The sequence below is a fragment of the Vanacampus margaritifer genome, chromosome 1 (genome assembly GCF_051991255.1).
Source record: "Vanacampus margaritifer isolate UIUO_Vmar chromosome 1, RoL_Vmar_1.0, whole genome shotgun sequence".
Classification (NCBI taxonomy): Eukaryota; Metazoa; Chordata; class Actinopteri; order Syngnathiformes; family Syngnathidae; genus Vanacampus; species Vanacampus margaritifer.
Genome location: NC_135432.1, coordinates 59,956,742 through 59,974,095, shown reverse-complemented (window position 1 = coordinate 59,974,095; position 17,354 = coordinate 59,956,742). Strand labels below are relative to the sequence as shown.

General features: G+C 41.8%; 3 protein-coding genes across 14 annotated transcripts in view; 1 reads left to right on the top strand and 2 right to left on the bottom strand.

The window, feature by feature from the left end:
- Positions 1–473: 473 nt before the first annotated feature.
- chrm5a (cholinergic receptor, muscarinic 5a) lies at positions 474–11,509 on the top strand. Its single transcript, XM_077558664.1, has 2 exons — positions 474–591; positions 7,959–11,509. Exon 2 carries the CDS (start codon positions 8,008–8,010, stop codon positions 9,565–9,567), a length of 1,560 nt encoding a protein of 519 aa, XP_077414790.1. The 5' UTR covers positions 474–591; positions 7,959–8,007; the 3' UTR covers positions 9,568–11,509.
- On the bottom strand, positions 10,659–13,805 carry LOC144044393 (fibrinogen-like protein 1-like protein). Its single transcript, XM_077558779.1, has 2 exons — positions 13,658–13,805; positions 10,659–12,717 (listed from the first exon to the last, which is right to left on the bottom strand). Exons 1-2 carry the CDS (start codon positions 13,803–13,805, stop codon positions 12,023–12,025), a joined length of 843 nt encoding a protein of 280 aa, XP_077414905.1. The 3' UTR covers positions 10,659–12,022.
- Positions 13,806–14,113: 308 nt separating this feature from the next.
- The window catches only part of LOC144044333 (KATNB1-like protein 1), a 43,008-nt gene continuing 39,767 nt past the window's right edge, over positions 14,114–17,354 (bottom strand). For 10 of the 12 annotated variants that reach the window (XM_077558673.1, XM_077558740.1, XM_077558721.1 and 7 more), the window contains 7 exons: positions 17,080–17,317; positions 16,892–17,007; positions 16,015–16,065; positions 15,851–15,940; positions 15,682–15,780; positions 14,587–14,680; positions 14,234–14,507 (listed from right to left, as the gene is read on the bottom strand). In XM_077558673.1, coding sequence (XP_077414799.1) covers positions 14,466–14,507; positions 14,587–14,680; positions 15,682–15,780; positions 15,851–15,940; positions 16,015–16,065; positions 16,892–17,007; positions 17,080–17,317 — 730 coding nt within the window. In that variant the 3' untranslated portion in view covers positions 14,234–14,465. Of the gene's footprint in view, positions 14,508–14,573; positions 14,681–15,681; positions 15,781–15,850; positions 15,941–16,014; positions 16,066–16,891; positions 17,008–17,079; positions 17,318–17,354 lie in introns of all 12 variants that reach the window. The other 2 variants (XM_077558714.1, XM_077558765.1) reach the window with 2 other exon arrangements.

Genomic DNA, 17,354 nt, shown 5'->3' with positions numbered 1-17,354 from the left:
ATAACTAACCCTCCTATGTAATAAAGACTTTTTTGTTTTGTTTTTCTGCTTGTCAAAATATTGCTTGATGTGAAACCGGTCGGTGGGGACCGCTGTTTAATCATCTGACCACAACCGACCGCGCCCTCCCTCCCCCCTTCCACTCTCACGCTGCGCGGTTCAGGAGCTTGCATGCTCACTGTCCCGAAACATGATGAACCAGTCGCCCCTGTGGGAATTCGCTCTCCCGGCGGCGTGCGAGCGCCGGCTCCCTTCTGTGTCCCTCAGCCACTTGCAACGACATCATCAGCAGTCGTACAAGTAGAAGAGGAAGAGGAGGAGGAGGCGGAAAAAGCAGCGGCAGGTTCTGTTTCGACATCATCCAGGCACTGCCAGCAAAAGTTCTCCACGCTGAATGCAACTTCGGAATATTTGCACGGAAGGTGATGGTGAGGAGCAGCCGTGGTCCTCGCCTCCTTTCATCCCGCCCCCCCCCCCCCCCCCCCCGTTCCAAGTCAGCGGGACTCCTCAACATCTCTGTTATGAACACACTTGACCCCCGAGAAGACTTCCTGGGCAAAACAAAGGGATTAAATCGCAACTCTGCCCTCTGTGAGTATTTATTCATGTGCGGATATCTTCTTTGTGTGTCAACGTTTCGGGCAAGTCGGAAGTGATTAATAATGTACTTCTCGATGATTGCTCAAAGGCTTTGACCTGGATTTGACAGGAAATAGCAGCGCAAGTGCATGTCTGAGAGGTCTCGGCAGCATGTATTATTAATGTGCACTTTTGCCTCATTGAACGCTGACGGAAAGGTGTGTACCTTTTGGAAAACCTGCTGTAGAACAAAAAAAAAAAGTGGCATCAATAGCAAATACTGTACTATGAAGCAAATGCGCCTTTCGTTTCATGGAAAATGCAAAATATGCAAATGAGGATTACGCAATAACGCCTGATTAGAAGTCAATATCGTCTAGATGGATGGTTTGTAATGTTTAACAAATGGAGAAAAGCACTTTTTTATTCCTTTCACAAAAACGTGAGTCTACCTACAGGTGCTGTTTGCACATCCGATTTATTTTATTGCACTGACTGAAATAATACTTAGCTGAAGGGGCAGAAAAGGATACAAAGTAGACAATACCAACAATATATGCGCTTAACGTCTGCTATAAAAAAATAAATAATCTTGAACGCAATGACACTATTCACATATGCACGTTGTAAGGCAGGAAGAGAAGCGCCGGAGGCACAAACATGGACAGACACACACTTTCATATTTAGAAAGTGACTCACAGCACATTGTCGTTTCTACCGTGGTATATTAATAAAACCCGTCCACCATGATTTAAATATTCCTTGGAGCGGTTGCTGGTCATGAATTGGCAGCAACTCGAGCAAAAATCTACTATTTTCTTTTCCTTTAAGCGACAACCACACTGCATGGAGACACGCGTGTCAAAACCAAAACTGTTCCTAGACGCAGAGATTAGCGATAGCTAACCCAGCGCACACCTAGCCATGCAGCTGAACTGTACAAAAATGGCAATCAGCGGCTGACTATTGCACACCTACCACTACTGAGAAATTGTGTTCAAATCAGTAAACATTTTGAGGTGCCACATATATTATTGGATATGTTAAAGTTGTCAAGAAGAGAGTAGATTGCCCCGACTGTAGTAGCTATGACAATACAGAGCGGAAATGTTAACGCTAACACATAAAAAGCCTGCTAGCTTTATGCTATTGCTAACACGACTGTAGTAGCAAATAGTAAATGTATACTCTTATAACCTTTAACTCTTTGACTGCCAGACGTTTTCAGATAAGGGATGCCGTGGGTGCCAGCCGATTTAAGCATTTTTGACTGATCTTTCAAGGTCCACAGAAAATGTTGTGTTTGGACTATGGAAACACACATACTACCAAATGAAAGATTGGACTCTCATCTTTCATCAGAAAAAAAAGTTTGTTTCTACCTTATTCCGTTTTTCAGTAATCAACAATAGAAAATGGTTAGTTTCACCTGTTTTGAAAAAAAACGTCTTTTAACGTCTTTGGCACTCCTCCATAGGATTTTACTAAACGTTATTTAACGTTTTTGGCAGTGAATGAGTTAAGCAACTGATATTTAAACCAAAATACAAAAAAAAAACCATTTAGACGCCTGGTATTCTGGTTAATATTGCACTAGTGGAATAAGAGTTAAGCAGCAAAATCCAGCCGTTTTTCACCATTTCGGGGGGCGGCCATTTTGCCACTTGCTGTCGACTGAAAGTGACATCAATGTTGCTCAGGTCTCAGGTAACAACCAATCACGGCGCAGCTTCAGAAAACAGGCAAGCTGTGATTGGTCGCTGCCTGAGCCCTGGGCAACTGTGATGTCATCTTCAGTCGACAGTGGCAAAATGGCCGCCCCCTTAAGATGGATAAAAATAACTCATATTCCAAAAATGCAATATTAATCAGAATGTCATGTTTAGACTAGTGAGGTCACATATAACATATTAATGTCAAGCAATATTTAAGGTTGATTTCCACTTCAAACACCACCAAGCATAACTGTTGAAAATACCGATTGCATGCTAGCGTGCTCCTACGTAGAAACAGTCACGATTGCGATCGTTTCTCCTCCAGTGCACAGAATGCATTTCTCAGGTGCTGCTCAACACTGTCACATACGACTGTGGGCACAAGTGCTCACTATGGGTCAGTGGGCTGGCTGCAGGATGCAATAACCATTGTGCCAAATACCTCTGGGCTTCTCTGTGTATCATACACGCGCGCGCACACACATTCGACCGGCCCCTTTTTAATCTCTTCTTCTCGGTCTCTACATCTTCTGACCGTCCTTGCACAAATGCCAGACATATGCAATCAGCATTTGTTGTGCTGCGGCGCGAATGCGGAGAAGGTTATTAAGCATGGCCCTTCCTGGTTGCAGGACCACATGAGATGAAGAATTCTATCACTTCTGCTTGACTTTGAAGGAAACTTAAGCATTACTTATGCATATGGAGCTAATGCAATATTTAAGTTGATACTGCCAGGATGTCAAGAGGATGAATCGTGTTGGTTTTGCGTGGGCGAGTTCAGTGATTCGACGCGGATTCGTAATGTGAATATGTACGGTTTTCCCACTTATATGAAGATCGGACAACTACAGTACATGATTACTCTCTACAACACAAGAGTGGGTGCAAATTAACTAGGCTTTAAAAATGGTAGTAAAATATATTGCTAATACAAATTGATTGGGGGGGGGGGGGGGATGCTTATAATTACACAGGAAAATGAAGGTAAAGCTTATTTCAACTTGTGTTCCTTTCCTGCTAGCTTAACTTTCTCCTGATCAGCCAAGTGACCGGCCATCTAATTTCCATTGTTCATGTGTAAAGTGTCAAGTATTAGTGTTGTTTTAAAATGTTCCCATAAAAAAATAATACATCCAGAAATGACGTTCAACTGAGGATGCAAAAAAAAAAAAAAAAAAAAGTTAATTAGTTTGGTATTCATAGCAGCTGTTGGCGTTAGCGGCTAACTGCTAGCCGGTTTAGGCTAGCAACGGCTGACAGACCATTTTTCAAAGGCAGTGTAACAGCTAGCAAAAATGCATCTACGCAATTTGTTGGTGACAGTCTTACATAGTTGCACTTTCTATCGATTATTATTATTATTTTTTTTTTAAACAAACCAGGCTTACTTTATGTCGTTTTAGCCGGCGAAATCGCTACTGGGGTTCTGACGTCACTGCGTCCCATAGCCCAAAATCTCACCTACTGTTTTTCGACAATAGTTTTGCTGTGATGCACAGTTTGAACTAAGTAAAACGGTTGATTATCAAGAAAAGAAAAGCAATTTTGCAACGTTCGCTAAACGTGCTCTTAACGGTTTTAATACTTTCGCTTGTTGCAAGGAAATTTCGAACATGTTCAAAATTTTTGCCACAAGAAAAGTGATAAGAAAAGCCATTAAAACTCTAAGCGATTGCATTTGTAAACATTTGTGAACCTTGAACGAACCCCGACGGGAGCGCGCGTGTGCTACGTTCGCCAGCATCCACAAACGTTTCCCCTGAGTGCATCAAATTTAACCAAATATAGCTCCAGTTATAAATATATCGAGATACGTATCAAACCGTCTTTGAAGGAAATGTCGCTCAAGTTCATTCTTATCGATGTAAAGTGACAAGAAGCTCATATACTCTCTCAAAGGTATGAAAAAAATGACAGTCTAATGAATCCTGAGTTTAACCTGCAGTCTATTTTCCTGACAACAGCAAAAGCAAGCCGTTTTTAATCTATCTCAGGGGGCGGCCATTCTGTCACTTGCTTTTTTTAAATTTTTAATCATTTTTTTTTTAAATAAATAAATAATAATAATAATAATTTTAATTATTTTTTTAAATTTGTTAATACTCTTTTCTTTGAAAAAAAATATTTTAATATTTTTTTCATTTTCAATCATTTCTTCTTCTTTTTTATAATTTTAATTATGTTTTGTTATTTTTAATAATCTTTTCTTTTGAAAAAAAACAAAAACAATGACCATGCAGGGAATGTGATTTTGAAAATTGGAATATGCAGGGAGGAAGTGCATCATCATCATCACACGTTGCTCTGCCGTAAATCATTCATTCACAGGTCGAGGGGAAGGCAAGGCGATCGTCAGAATGATGACAAACTGAGTCATGAAACGCATCGGCAGCTGCTTTTCTGCGGCAGGAACTAACGCCGCTTTCGCTCAAATCAAACTAATTACGCCGAATTGTACGAGTGGATGGTTGGCACTGTATGTGGCAAATGACGCTCTAATTACAGACGGCAGCATGAAAAGTGACATGGCGCCCATCTGAACCGGCACACATCACGCCCACGTCCCCTCACTTTGAGCAAACTCACTCCAAAGTCCAATCTTGGCAGAATTCATGAGCAAATTATATCATTTGCATAAAACCCACACAAAAACAATCAATTCTTGCAAATGTCATGATTACTAAAGCTAATATGCAATTACGACGGATTAGATTTGTAATACATCGTATATCTTTCCTCAAGCACTAGTGTGTGGGATTATGTGCAATGTGCATGCTATTAGGTCAATTAAAAAGGCTTGCACTGACATTATTTTGCGGTTGAGTGTGCTTATTATGAGCACTTTTTTTTACGTGTTATTTCATCAGGGTAATGGGATGATTTACATTTGTGTTGTGATGTATGTTGTAATGTTAAAGATCATCAAACATATCTAAATGTCAGACAAACAAAACCCAAGTAAATACAAACCAGTTATTAAATGGTAATTTTTATTAGTTATTATTTATTTATTTTTTATTAGTTGTTAATTACTATTGAAAACTACCTGGCACAAAATTGATTAGATTCAGCAACACTTGAAGATTCTTTATTTTATTTTTATTCTATATTTTTAGACAGTCAGAAGTTGACTTGCTGGTGTGTTCTGGGTCTATTTTATTTATTATTTATTTATTTACATCATCAAGGACAAAACCACAATAAAGCCACATTTCCATTGTTGTCCGCAACATAAAAAAAATAAAAACGTAAGACATAAAACACAACTACATGAGGATATTTATGCATTGTTTTGCAGCCAGCTTTTAAGGGCTCTTTTAAAAGTAATCAAGCGAGCACTTGTTTTTATTTCCTTTGACAGCTTGTTCCATTGCACTGCACAATGAACTGTTTTTACCATTTAGGGTTTTGAATTCACATCACAAGAAACTTAGTTGAGCTGCCTTGAGTGGAGTCATTTTGCCGATACGTTGGGCCCATGTTCAAAATGATTTCAAAAGTGAGCAACATGCTCATGTAATGTTGCCTGCCATGTAATGTTTGCTGTCCTGCTGTGGAACCCAAGGCCACTCCAGCTGAAGGTCATCAACTGACGGCCAAATATTACCCTTTAAGATTGTATGGTAAAAAGCAGAATTCATGTTTCCATCAATCATAGCATGTCGTCCAGGTCTTGAGGAGCAAGGCAGCCCCAGACACGAGCACATGTTTGTTTGCTTAATTTTGTAGCACTCTGTCAATCAATTCTGCATTAGGCCTTCAGAATCAATAGTATTTTTCCTTGCAAATAACACATTATCAATTAGACTGTTTCTTTACCCAATCAGATTTCAAAATCATCCTATAAGCTTTTCTTACCCCAGCATTCTTCCATTTGATTGGTTGGTCGTGTTTTTGTGTTATTGGACAAATATTCCCGGTGGCCTACATGACTTGGTTTCCTCCTTCCTAATATGAAGGTAAAGTCATGGCAAGGAGTTGCTGTAATGGCTCAGTCTAACGATGAGAGATTGGAGTGATGTGATGTGAAATGTTGTACAACAAGGTGAGCTCCAATCCAATTCCTGGTGGAGGAACCCCCCCTGGAGATGGGAATGTTATTTGTGTGAGCCTCAGGCTGCTGCTGGAGCTGTCAAATGAATACTGAAGCATGTGGAAGTCATTTGTCAAGTGGGGATATTTTGGTAAAACATTGCATTGGGACACATCTCTCAAATAGCATTAAGGTTTTCTACTGATGATATTGCTTTCATTTTTAAGCTTGCTTTTGTTCTGGAAAATACACATTTAAAAAACCTGGAAGGTAACTCTAGAAATGCTGAGGTGTTATTGTATTAAAAGCAAAGCAATATGCAAGTTTTGGGGTTCAATTGAAGTCGATGTGTGAGAGCCTTAGGGTGCAAGTTAAAGGTTACCCTCACAGTCACACACAAATGATAAAATAATCTCATGGCCACAAGGGGAAAAGCTTGAGGTCTCTGTAAATTCACATATGCAAATTCAATCAGCACATTAAGAAATTGTGCCTTTTTGTAGGTCATGAGAAGCAAAGCACATTAATTTCAAGCGCTACACGTGTAGTCCGCTCACTCATGATTAATGTGCCAGTCAGGGGAGCCACGGTGAGATTACACACATGAAGGCTCAGGGCTGCCATCTGCTGGCCGAAGAGTTTATGTGGTTTTGCAATGTATGACTTGCACTGTATTTCATGCTGTGTTTGTGTTTATCAGGACTTTCAAAGATATTAGGGACGCAGGATTTGTTTGAAGCCATTGCGGGTCGTGCATTTGGTACTTTGGAACTGGACAGATTTGATCGACAATGACATAGTGAAATCTGATTGGACAAAAACATCTGACATCCACACAAGTACTGGAAGCAGTGCAGCTCTAAAAAAGTACTATAAAATGAAGAGTTGACTGTTACGAATTAATGAATCGAGTTGTAATTAGGGATGTTCAGTACCACTTTTGTTTCAGACTGATACCAGTCGCTAACGATACCAAGTGCCGATACCATTAGCACTTTTGATACATAAAATGTCCTCAAAAAAGAATGACAGCTTATTTAAAAAAAAAAAAAGACCTATATTTCCAATATACCATTAAATTAATTGCAATTTTCTATTCTTATCAATTCTAATTTTTAGTTCCTGATTGTAAAAGGCGTCACGATTACTAATGCCTTAAAATTAGCCTGATATCGATACTTGCCCATCTCTAATTGTAATTCTTTCTTTCATGTTAATCCAGTGCATTCTGTTTTCGTTTTTAGAGTATATTTGTGTTTTTCTCTATTCATGTAACTCCTCAAATCTTTTTTTTTTTAAGCTATTTTGGAGTTAGTTACTGGAAATTAAGGCTACCTATTATTTTTACAGTTTCCCTTAGAGAGCTCTTATAACAACCATATGAATGAATAAGCGCCTCGTCGTATTTTGAACTATTATACAACAACTGAGGTCATGTGACTGCAGTTCAAACATGACATGATTTTGGCCTGAGCAATAGGCAAGCTATTCAGTGAATAATGAAGCCGTATTATAAGAAAGATGTGTTGGTATTCTAAATGTGGGTCATAAGGGAAATGATGCCATCTAGTGGCTATGAAAGACATTTCCTCTAATATAACCAATGTTTGTTTGTTTTTCTTTATAGGAAATGTCAAAGTGTTTCATTATGTCGGAAAGCAACTAAGCACACAACTATGGAAGCGGAGCATGCACAAAATGCCACAGGAAACAGCAGTACAATGGACATCCAGGTGGTCACTCACAGTCTCTGGGAGGTGGTTACCATAGCGAGCGTGTCGGCCATTGTCAGCCTCGTCACCATAGTGGGGAACATCCTGGTGATGCTCTCCTTTAAAGTCAACAGCCAACTAAAGACGGTGAACAATTACTACCTGCTGAGTCTGGCAGCAGCCGACCTCATCATCGGCATCTTCTCCATGAACCTGTACACCTCCTACATTCTGATGGGTTACTGGGCCTTAGGGAACCTGTCCTGTGACCTGTGGTTGGCTGTGGATTACGTGGCCAGTAATGCCTCAGTCATGAACCTGCTGGTGATCAGTTTCGACAGATACTTCTCCATCACCAGGCCTCTAACCTACAGAGCCAAACGGACTCCGAAACGGGCCGGCGTCATGATAGGCTTGGCCTGGCTGGTGTCTCTTATTTTGTGGGCACCGCCTATCCTTTGCTGGCAATACTTTGTGGGGAAAAGAACTGTCCCTGAGAGACAATGCCAGATTCAGTTCTTCTCAGAGCCCATTATAACATTCGGAACAGCTATTGCAGCGTTTTATATCCCCGTGTCAGTCATGACCATCCTCTACTGTCGGATCTATAAAGAAACCGAAAAACGGACGAAAGATTTAGCAGAGCTTCAGGGAGCGAACCAGTCCGCACAACCCGACGTCACCCAGCCTCGGATTATCCGATCGTGTTTTAGCTGTAAGCTAAGGTCTGCGTCAGAAGACCGCACTCAGGCCTCGTGGTCGTCCACAAGCAGGAGCCACGTTGCCAAGTCCGGCGCCTCCACCAACGAGGAGTGGTCCAAAGCCGGTCAGCTGACCACCTACAACAGCTACGCGTCCTCAGAAGACGAAGACAGGTCCGTGTCCCCCGGGGCCTTGCAGCCCCCGTTCGGGAACCAAGCTTGCGAGGGCAGCAAGAGCGTGGCGGGGAGCGAGAGCGAACAGCTCAGCAGCTACGACGAGGACAGCTTCTTCCAAACTCCGCCCAAAAGCAACTCTCAGAGGAGCAGCAAGTGCGTGTCGTACAAGTTCAAACCCGTGGTCAAAGACACCCTGGCTCCGCACCAGAGCAAAAATGGCGACACCAAAACCGCCTTCTCCTCGGCGGAGTCCGTCAACGTTCCGACCGCCTCTTCGGCGTCCAAGGATGTCACGCTGAAGAACCAGATAACAAAGAGGAAGAGGATGGTGCTGATCAAAGAGAGGAAGGCGGCTCAGACCCTCAGCGCCATCCTCCTGGCCTTCATCCTAACGTGGACGCCGTATAACATCATGGTGCTCATCTCTACGTTCTGCTCGGACTGCATCCCCCTCTCGCTGTGGCACCTCGGCTACTGGCTGTGCTACGTCAACAGCACCGTCAACCCGATGTGCTACGCCCTCTGCAACAAGACTTTCCAAAAGACCTTCCGCATGCTTCTGCTGTGCCAGTGGAAGAAGAAGCGGATTGAGGAGAAACTCTACTGGTATGGACAAAACCCGATGGTCGGCGTCAAACTTACTTGAACTATTTTTGACACTTTTAAAAGGTTCCCAACTACCGGCTCTAAAACGCTGAACGTGAGCATAATAACGTCCATGTTTGTATTCATGGTGCATATTTTGGAATGTAATGCTTTCAGTACCGATTTCTCGTAGTAACCATTTGAAAATCTCCACAAAAAAAAAAAAAAAAAAAAAGAGTACAGACGCTCCCCAACTTACGAACGAGTTACGTTCCGAGCGATGGTTCGTAAGGTGAATTTGTTCGGAAGTTGCTTCAGTGCTATATTTTGTATTATAATTTATGTTTAAAGAGAATACGTACAGTACTGTACTACGTATCTTAGAGAGAGAGAGAGAGAGACACACACAGTATGTACATGTACGTAATAAGATAAATAATATGAAGTTTAACTTACTTTTGGAAGATGTACTCGATGCTTAAGGATTTGATGGAGGAGGAAGAGGAGGATTTTATATCATGAGAGGTTCTTCGTCGTCGCTGGAATGGGCTTCAAAAGTTACTTCCTCCTCCGTAACTTCAATGTAGGAAGAAGTTGAGGGTCGCGGAGAAGAAGATGAGGGTTGATGAGTATCTTCTTTGGAGGATTTACTAGAAACTGGCCGAAAGAAGCGATCTAACGACGATTGCACAGTTTTCTTCTTTTTTCATCATAAATGATGCGGTAGCACTGTATGGCATCATTCAATTGATTTGCAACCTTTGTGCAACGTTCAATATTTGGGTCTTGCTGCTCGAAGAGTGCGATGGCTTTATCTATGAGCGACAGGCGTTTCTTCTTCTTCTTCCTCCTCCTCGACACGTTGCTGAGCCTCCAATGCTGGGTGAGCTCTCACAGCGCCAAGCGTCGGTATTAGCGGCGGAAAGAAGCACTACAGTACTCGGAAAAAGGTGCGCAATAAAAAATCTAACTTACAGCATCTCTTTCCGAACATTTTTTGACATGCGCGCAGACATGTTCGTATGTACCGTTGTTCGTAACACAAATGTTCGTAAGTAGGGGAGCGTCTGTACTGGAAGACATTTTCCCACATTAATAGGCTGGTCATGGCCATTCATTGGCCCCAATGTTAAGGATTGCAAATTCAGTATAATTTGTCAAACATTTTTTAATGTGAACATTTGCATTTACAATCATAAGGCTGCTTAATACCATTGAACTTTAAATAGTAAGAGCCAGTTTGTACACGATTCAAAACCACTGTGAGTGAGGTGTGTAGAGTGAAAAGCTCACCTTTAGGTTAGAGTTTGTCCATATGGGTTTTCACCAACATTATAGCTGGAATGCTGGAGGACCTTCGATTCACACAATTGAACTAAATTAATGTCAAAAATCTTATAGAAACAACTATTTAAAAAGTAATTACAAGGCCTCAACGAAATTTCTAGTGCTTTTCACGCACCGCAACTTGACACAAAATGGTGGGCCAAAGGAGACACTTGTTTTCTGGCTTCGTAGGTAGTATCAGAGCCGTATGAGAGCAAGGCGGGATTTGCGTCTGTGTTGTTAAGGGTACAGCGTTGAAGCCTGTTGTGTTGAAAGCAGTCGTGTCTTGTGCCACATTTAGCTTCTAATTATTGTGCTGTTTGCAAGCACAGGCAGTTGTGGCAGCATCCCGCTTTGCTGGGCACAATTCAGCCTTAGTGCGCTTTATACTATACCACTGACATATAAGCCTTTTGTAAATACAGGAAAAAGCATAAAGTCGCTATTTCTTTTCTTTTTTTTCTTTTTTTTAACTGTCGCAAAACCAACCTTTTTTTGTTGCTGAAACGAACAGGAATTTAAAGATGTATTTCAAATATGTATACTGTATGTAATAAAGTTATGTATAAGGAAAACTAAGATGGTTGTTTTTATATTTTGACATTTTTCTTTGTTGCGGTTATGTTTCTGTATTTTAGAAACTCATGTATTTTCAAATAAATGTCCTGCTGAATCTATTGGAACTTGATGTCTGATACATTTTTTTTGTTCTAGGTAGCAGCAGTTGTACAAACCTACTTAAGTAGATTTTTTTTTAAGTATCTGACTCTGTATTTTAAGTTGCAATATGGAACTTTTTCCCGAAAAATAACTTTACAGTAAGCTTTTTATTTGACCATTTATGACTGAAATGCCTTCTAGTTAGTAGATTAACACCTTAGCTGTTCACAATGGGTACTCCTGCAAGCCTCTGGCTAATAGTTTTCAGACTGGAATCGGGTTAGAATTTCCTGTGCCCTATCTGCATTATAATTAATATTATTAAAACAGCTAGCCTGCCGTACACAATTAAAAGCGGCAGAAATGATTCCTTTTTGTACTAATTTCGGAGTCTGTAATTGACTTTGTACTTCAATAGAGCAATGAATCAATACTTTTACTTTTTTTTGTACAAATACCTGTACTGTACTTTTGCCACCTCTGCTTGATCGTTTCCCGGCGCCACATCGAATCTGGCGCTCAAAACGTCTTCACAGCTCATCCTTCCCACAGTTGCCGCAATGAACAGGTTTGACCGTGTCGGATGGTTTCACCATCATCCATGCGTACTTGCACAGTCGCTCCTTGTTGCAGTCCTTTTGCCAGTAGATGACATTCCTGCGGTTCAGATTGGCCCCGGCGCAGGCGTCGTACCACCAACCTCCACCCGCCACCCCCTGGAACTCCAACTTGGCACAATTCTGAAAGTAGTTATCATTGTCCTTGTCCTTGGTGGTGAATTTCTGGTTGTCGTGCAGGTAGTTCTCCGTGTCCTGGGTGAGGGCGTCCACGGCCGTGCCCTGGAACAACCCCAGCCTCAGCCTGTACGCCGATGATTCGTCCTCCACCAGAAAAGGGTCGTACTCTCCCGTTTTTGTCACGGCGTCCCGGTCCACTAGTTTTACTCCCAGTTTGTGGCGTGCCGGGCCTCTGCTGAGCTGGTGAAGGTATTCGTTCCCGAGCCAGTGATCCCCAGCGACGTCCCCAAAACCGAGCTTGTAGTCGTCCCACAGCCGGTCAAAGCTGACGCTGCTGTTGACGGTGATGTGCTGCACTACGGTCCATCCTCCCTCCTGCATGGCGCAGTAGACAACGATGGGGGCGTCGCCCGGCTGGATCAGGTACACACCATCTCTGGCGTGACCTGAAGAGCTGATGAGCATTTCGTGACAATCTCTTGGTAGCACTGTGGGGGGACAATCACAGCTGTTCATTTGAAGGGCTTAATTGCACTCGCATGTTCTATTCTCTGAGAAGAAAACCATTATTCAGTCGGCGGCCATTTTGGCCATTTGACTACTACTAAAATTACTACAACCACAAGTACTTGCTCCTACTACTACTACTACAAGTGCTTGCTACTACTATACTACTACAAGTACTTGCTACTACTACTATTGCTACAAGTACTACATGCGTCTTTCCACCTTGCAAGAGTCAGCAGTCCCATTCATAATTTCCACGGAAATTTTTCTAGTTCATAACTGTTCAGGTAAGCGGCTAGTGGAATCACAATAACGTTAAAGACATAAAATTTCCTTTTAAAAACAATAAATTTACTGACTTGAAATTTGATTATTTTCCTTATGTGTCACGTCGGGAATCAATGCAATATGGTGAGATTTTATCTATTTCTGCATTTGCCTATTGCATTCTTAATAAGCCAGTCTTTTTCAATCAAACTCTGTTATGACTATAAAACTGCTGACGCAGCAATGATGCAAATGGCTGAGTCTGAGTCACTGATGGCACAACGTCTCTTGGCAAAATTCCGTGAAACCTTGAACATTTGCCACAATATTACAACAATTTGTTTGTATTGCTTTTAGACACACAAATGATGCCACAGGAAAATCATGAGTCACTTTAAGTCATTTCGGCCCTGAGTGTGGAATTTGCCCATTACATGAATCAGAACCCATCTAAGATAAAGACAAACTAATGAAGCATTTAAAAGTAATCACTGGGGTGTCAAACAAAGTGCACACACATGCTTATGATCAAATTTGGAAATAATGAGATCTCTTCACGTAATGTTTTTTTTTTCTGCTGTAAAGTCAGAGTTCACATCTTTATAATCGCGTACCACTTCACCGTGATACGTAATTGCACAAAAAGGAATATACCTCCCATTCCGCGGTTCATGACCACATTATGCTGATCGGGGGGCAGCAGATGCAAGTTCTCTGCTTGGAGATGCTCCATGTTGACTCCAAACAGACGCGGCAAGAGCAAAAGCATGAGCCGTACGAGCCAAACTTTACAAATCGCCATCCTCCTGCAGACACGATTTAGCATAAGTGACTATAAAACACATACGCCCTAGCCCCGAAAAATTATCTTACCTTCACTAGAGTCACCGCAGTAAAAAAAATATATATTTCAGCAAATCTCCCACTGCTGCTTTAATCGAGCACAACTAAAAAGTACAAATGCGAAAGCAGTGGCCTGTCCCTTTCAATCTCGGCTGGACTTCAGCCTCAGCTTTAAATCACAATGGCAGACGCCAACCCTTGCGCTTATCTGTGTCAAGTCAGATAAAGCCCACATATGAGTGGTAAGATGAGTCAGCTCATATCTCTCGCCAACTCTTAAGTCCTTCAAGAGGTTAGAAGGCCGAAGTCCACAAGGTTCAGATCCTAATAACTGACAGCGGCTCAAACGCATTCACGGTTAAATAGCAAATAAAATATCAGACCTCCTTCCTGTAACAAAGAATGTAAAGAAGACATTTAATAGTCACGGATTGACAGCAACGCGCCAACATTTACGCGAAAAAACGCAGCGTTTGCACATGGAAAAGGGCAAGCAAGATGTACTGTACAGAACTTTTGAATAGTAAATCTCTCAGTTTAGAATTACATGAGACCATTGCACATTTGCACAACCTCAAGGGATGGATTTCTACTTGAGGAAAGTTTGCTTTCTGGCTCTTCATGGATGGAAAGTAAGTTGAGACAGGAAGGAGTCAATGACCTGTTGGGAAAACACGGTTTATTATCAGGGAAATATTCTGGTTGAAGACAGCATAATGGTCCTAACATGCACCGTTGACCTTTGCCATGTCTCCTGCAGCTCCAGGAAAAGTTTTCAGTTTAGGCTCTTGATGCCATAACTGCAGCAACTGCTGATTAAAGACGGGGAAGTTTCTGCAACGGTTAAAATTGAAGCGGAGTAAAAGTGTCAAATATGCATGACCTTGGCTCGAGTTCCAGGGATTAATTGGACCGCTAACGTAAATATGGTAAGAAATGTGCATTGACAGGTTAGCTTATTAGATAGCAGATACAGACGCTCCCCTACTTACTAACATTCGAGTTACAAACAACGGTACATACGAACATGTCTGCGCGCATGTCAAAAAATGTTCGGAAAGAGATGCTGTAAGTTAGATTTTTTATTGCACACCTTTTTCCAAGTACTGTAGTGCTTCTTTCCGCCGCTAATACCGACGCTTGCCGCTGTGAGCTCCCCCAGCATTGGAGGCTCAGCAACGTGTCGAGGAGGAGGAAGAAGAAGAAACGCCTGTCGCTCATAGATAAAGCCATCGCACTCTTTGAGCAGCAAGACCCAAATATTGAACGTTGCACAAAGGTTGCAAATCAATTGAATGATGCCATACAGTGCTACCGCATCATTTATGATGAAAAAAGAAGAAAACTGTGCAATCGTCGTTAGATCGCTTCTTTCGGCCAGTTTCTAGTAAATCCTCCAAGGAAGATACTCATCAACCCTCATCTTCTTCTCCGCGACCCTCAACTTCTTCCTACATTGAAGTTACGCAGGAGGAAGTAACTTTTGAAGCCCATTCCAGCGACGACGAAGAACCTCTCATGATATAAAATCCTCCTCTTCCTCCTCCTCCATCAAATCCTTAAGCATCGAGTACATCTTCCAAAAGTAAGTTAAACTTCATTTTATTTATCTTATTACGTACATGTACATACTGTGTGTGTCTCTCGCTCTCTCTCTCCAACATACGTAGTACAGTACTGTACGTATTCTCTTTAAACATAAATTATAATACAAAATATAGCACTGAAGCAACTTACGAACAAATTCACCTTACGAACGATCGCTCGGAACGTAACTCGTTCGTAAGTTGGGGAGCGTCTGTATACAAAAAAAATTGGGAACTGAAACCACATACCTATCTAAAGAAGTGGATCCAGTGTAGCCACTTGCTTGAAGCTGTTCCCACCAGCGTTCCAAGACAGAATGGATCCACATTAAACCAACGGCCACATATCTAAGTGGAGCAAGACAAGTGCGTGGACTTAAATCAGCAGGTGTGCAGCAGCTTCATGATTACAACTCACTGTTCATAAGGACTGATGAGGACATTGCGAACCAATGGGAACAGGTCCACGCAACAGCCGATGGTGATGTTGGAGAAGTCGTCATTCATGCTGCAGAAAAAATTGGACTAATCTAACATTTGTTTAACGTGTAGTCATTCATACTGTTACGGTTCCGAGCTTACCGTTTGCTTATTAGAGGGAGAATGTCAACAAAGACACTGTTGTCTTGGATTCTGCGTAGCACAGATGAAATGACAATGTATGAGAACGTTTGTTTCGTGACCCAAGTGGACTAAATGAATATTCAATGCTTTCAATGAATAATTGATGGTTGGCTGATGGTATGGATACTTTGACTTCTTATTGATGCGAAACAAAAACATTTTAAATCTCCGAGAGATTACATTTGATGAAAAAAAATTGTTGAGGTCACGCGATCCACAAGATCATTTTCAAGGTCAAAATATAGATAAAGTTACTAAAAATGTGCACCAATCTTCTAAATCCTCGGCTCGCCCAAAATGTCTCAATTTGGTAGGCCGTAGCTTTCAAACCCCTGCCCCGATTGACCGAAATTTTGAGATTGAGAGTTGTTCCACCATTATCAACAAGTACACCAATTTTCATGGAAATCAAAATCTGGGCTTGGTTGAACCCACTGGTGTGAGTGGGCTCACTGAAACCAAATTAACGCAAATGAATATAGTAGGTACGATATACTTTTATACTTGAGAACTATAGCAACTGTTTGTAATTAGTACATATAATGACTTTTTCACGTTAGCTGGCTAACGACATGGTTAACAACACTTTCAAAACACGCTCCAAATTTTTAGATCCCACCCCTGTAAAGAGGTTTCAGGTTGCCTTTAGGAATAATGACTACCGCCGCCAATGGTATGGAGGGGAATTACTTCTCGAGCATGCGCTGAAGGTACGTAATAGTCGGGGATGTGTATTTACGTCATTTTTTCTACGTGACTTGTCATAGTCACATTTGGCCGACATCTGATTAGTGTATCTAGGCCTTAACAAATCTTTTAAACGCTGTACATATACCTCAGGAAGTATGTTATCAGCTCTCCAAAATGTCTCTTCCACAGTGTTAAGGCCACTTTAAGTCTCAGGTTTCTTCCAACGAGCACTTCAGTTATTGTGCTGTGATCCCTTGTGAGCTGGAAAAATCGGAAAAGATTGTAATGATTCAGAATAATCGACAATGACAACATTTGACTTTTATTTCTGACCTCAGCAAGCTTCAAGTACTCATCCTGTTGAGAACCAGTCCTTCCAGTGCTGCTGTTTGCAGTCACCACCTGAGGGTCCACGTCAAACATGTCCTGCTGAATATTCTTGTCGTCTTTCCTTGCTGCATCATGTGTCCTGCCCGAACCTTGGGGCTTTTTCCGAGCCACCACCAAATGACGCGTCTTCCGCTTATACGACACAACTCGCTTTACTCTGCCCGGATTGTTGCCAGAGCGACTGACGGGACACATGACCAGGGGGAATTATTCAAATA

Bases quoted from the DNA above. Each gene is read 5' to 3' on its own strand.
- chrm5a (XM_077558664.1), top strand. From the start codon at position 8,008: ATGGAAGCGGAGCATGCACAAAATGCCACAGGAAACAGCAGTACAATG.
- LOC144044393 (XM_077558779.1), bottom strand. From the start codon at position 13,805: ATGGCGATTTGTAAAGTTTGGCTCGTACGGCTCATGCTTTTGCTCTTG. The intron at 12,718-13,657 runs GTATATTCCTTT...GTCCCCCCACAG, and splicing joins CATGAACCGCGGAATGGGAG to TGCTACCAAGAGATTGTCAC.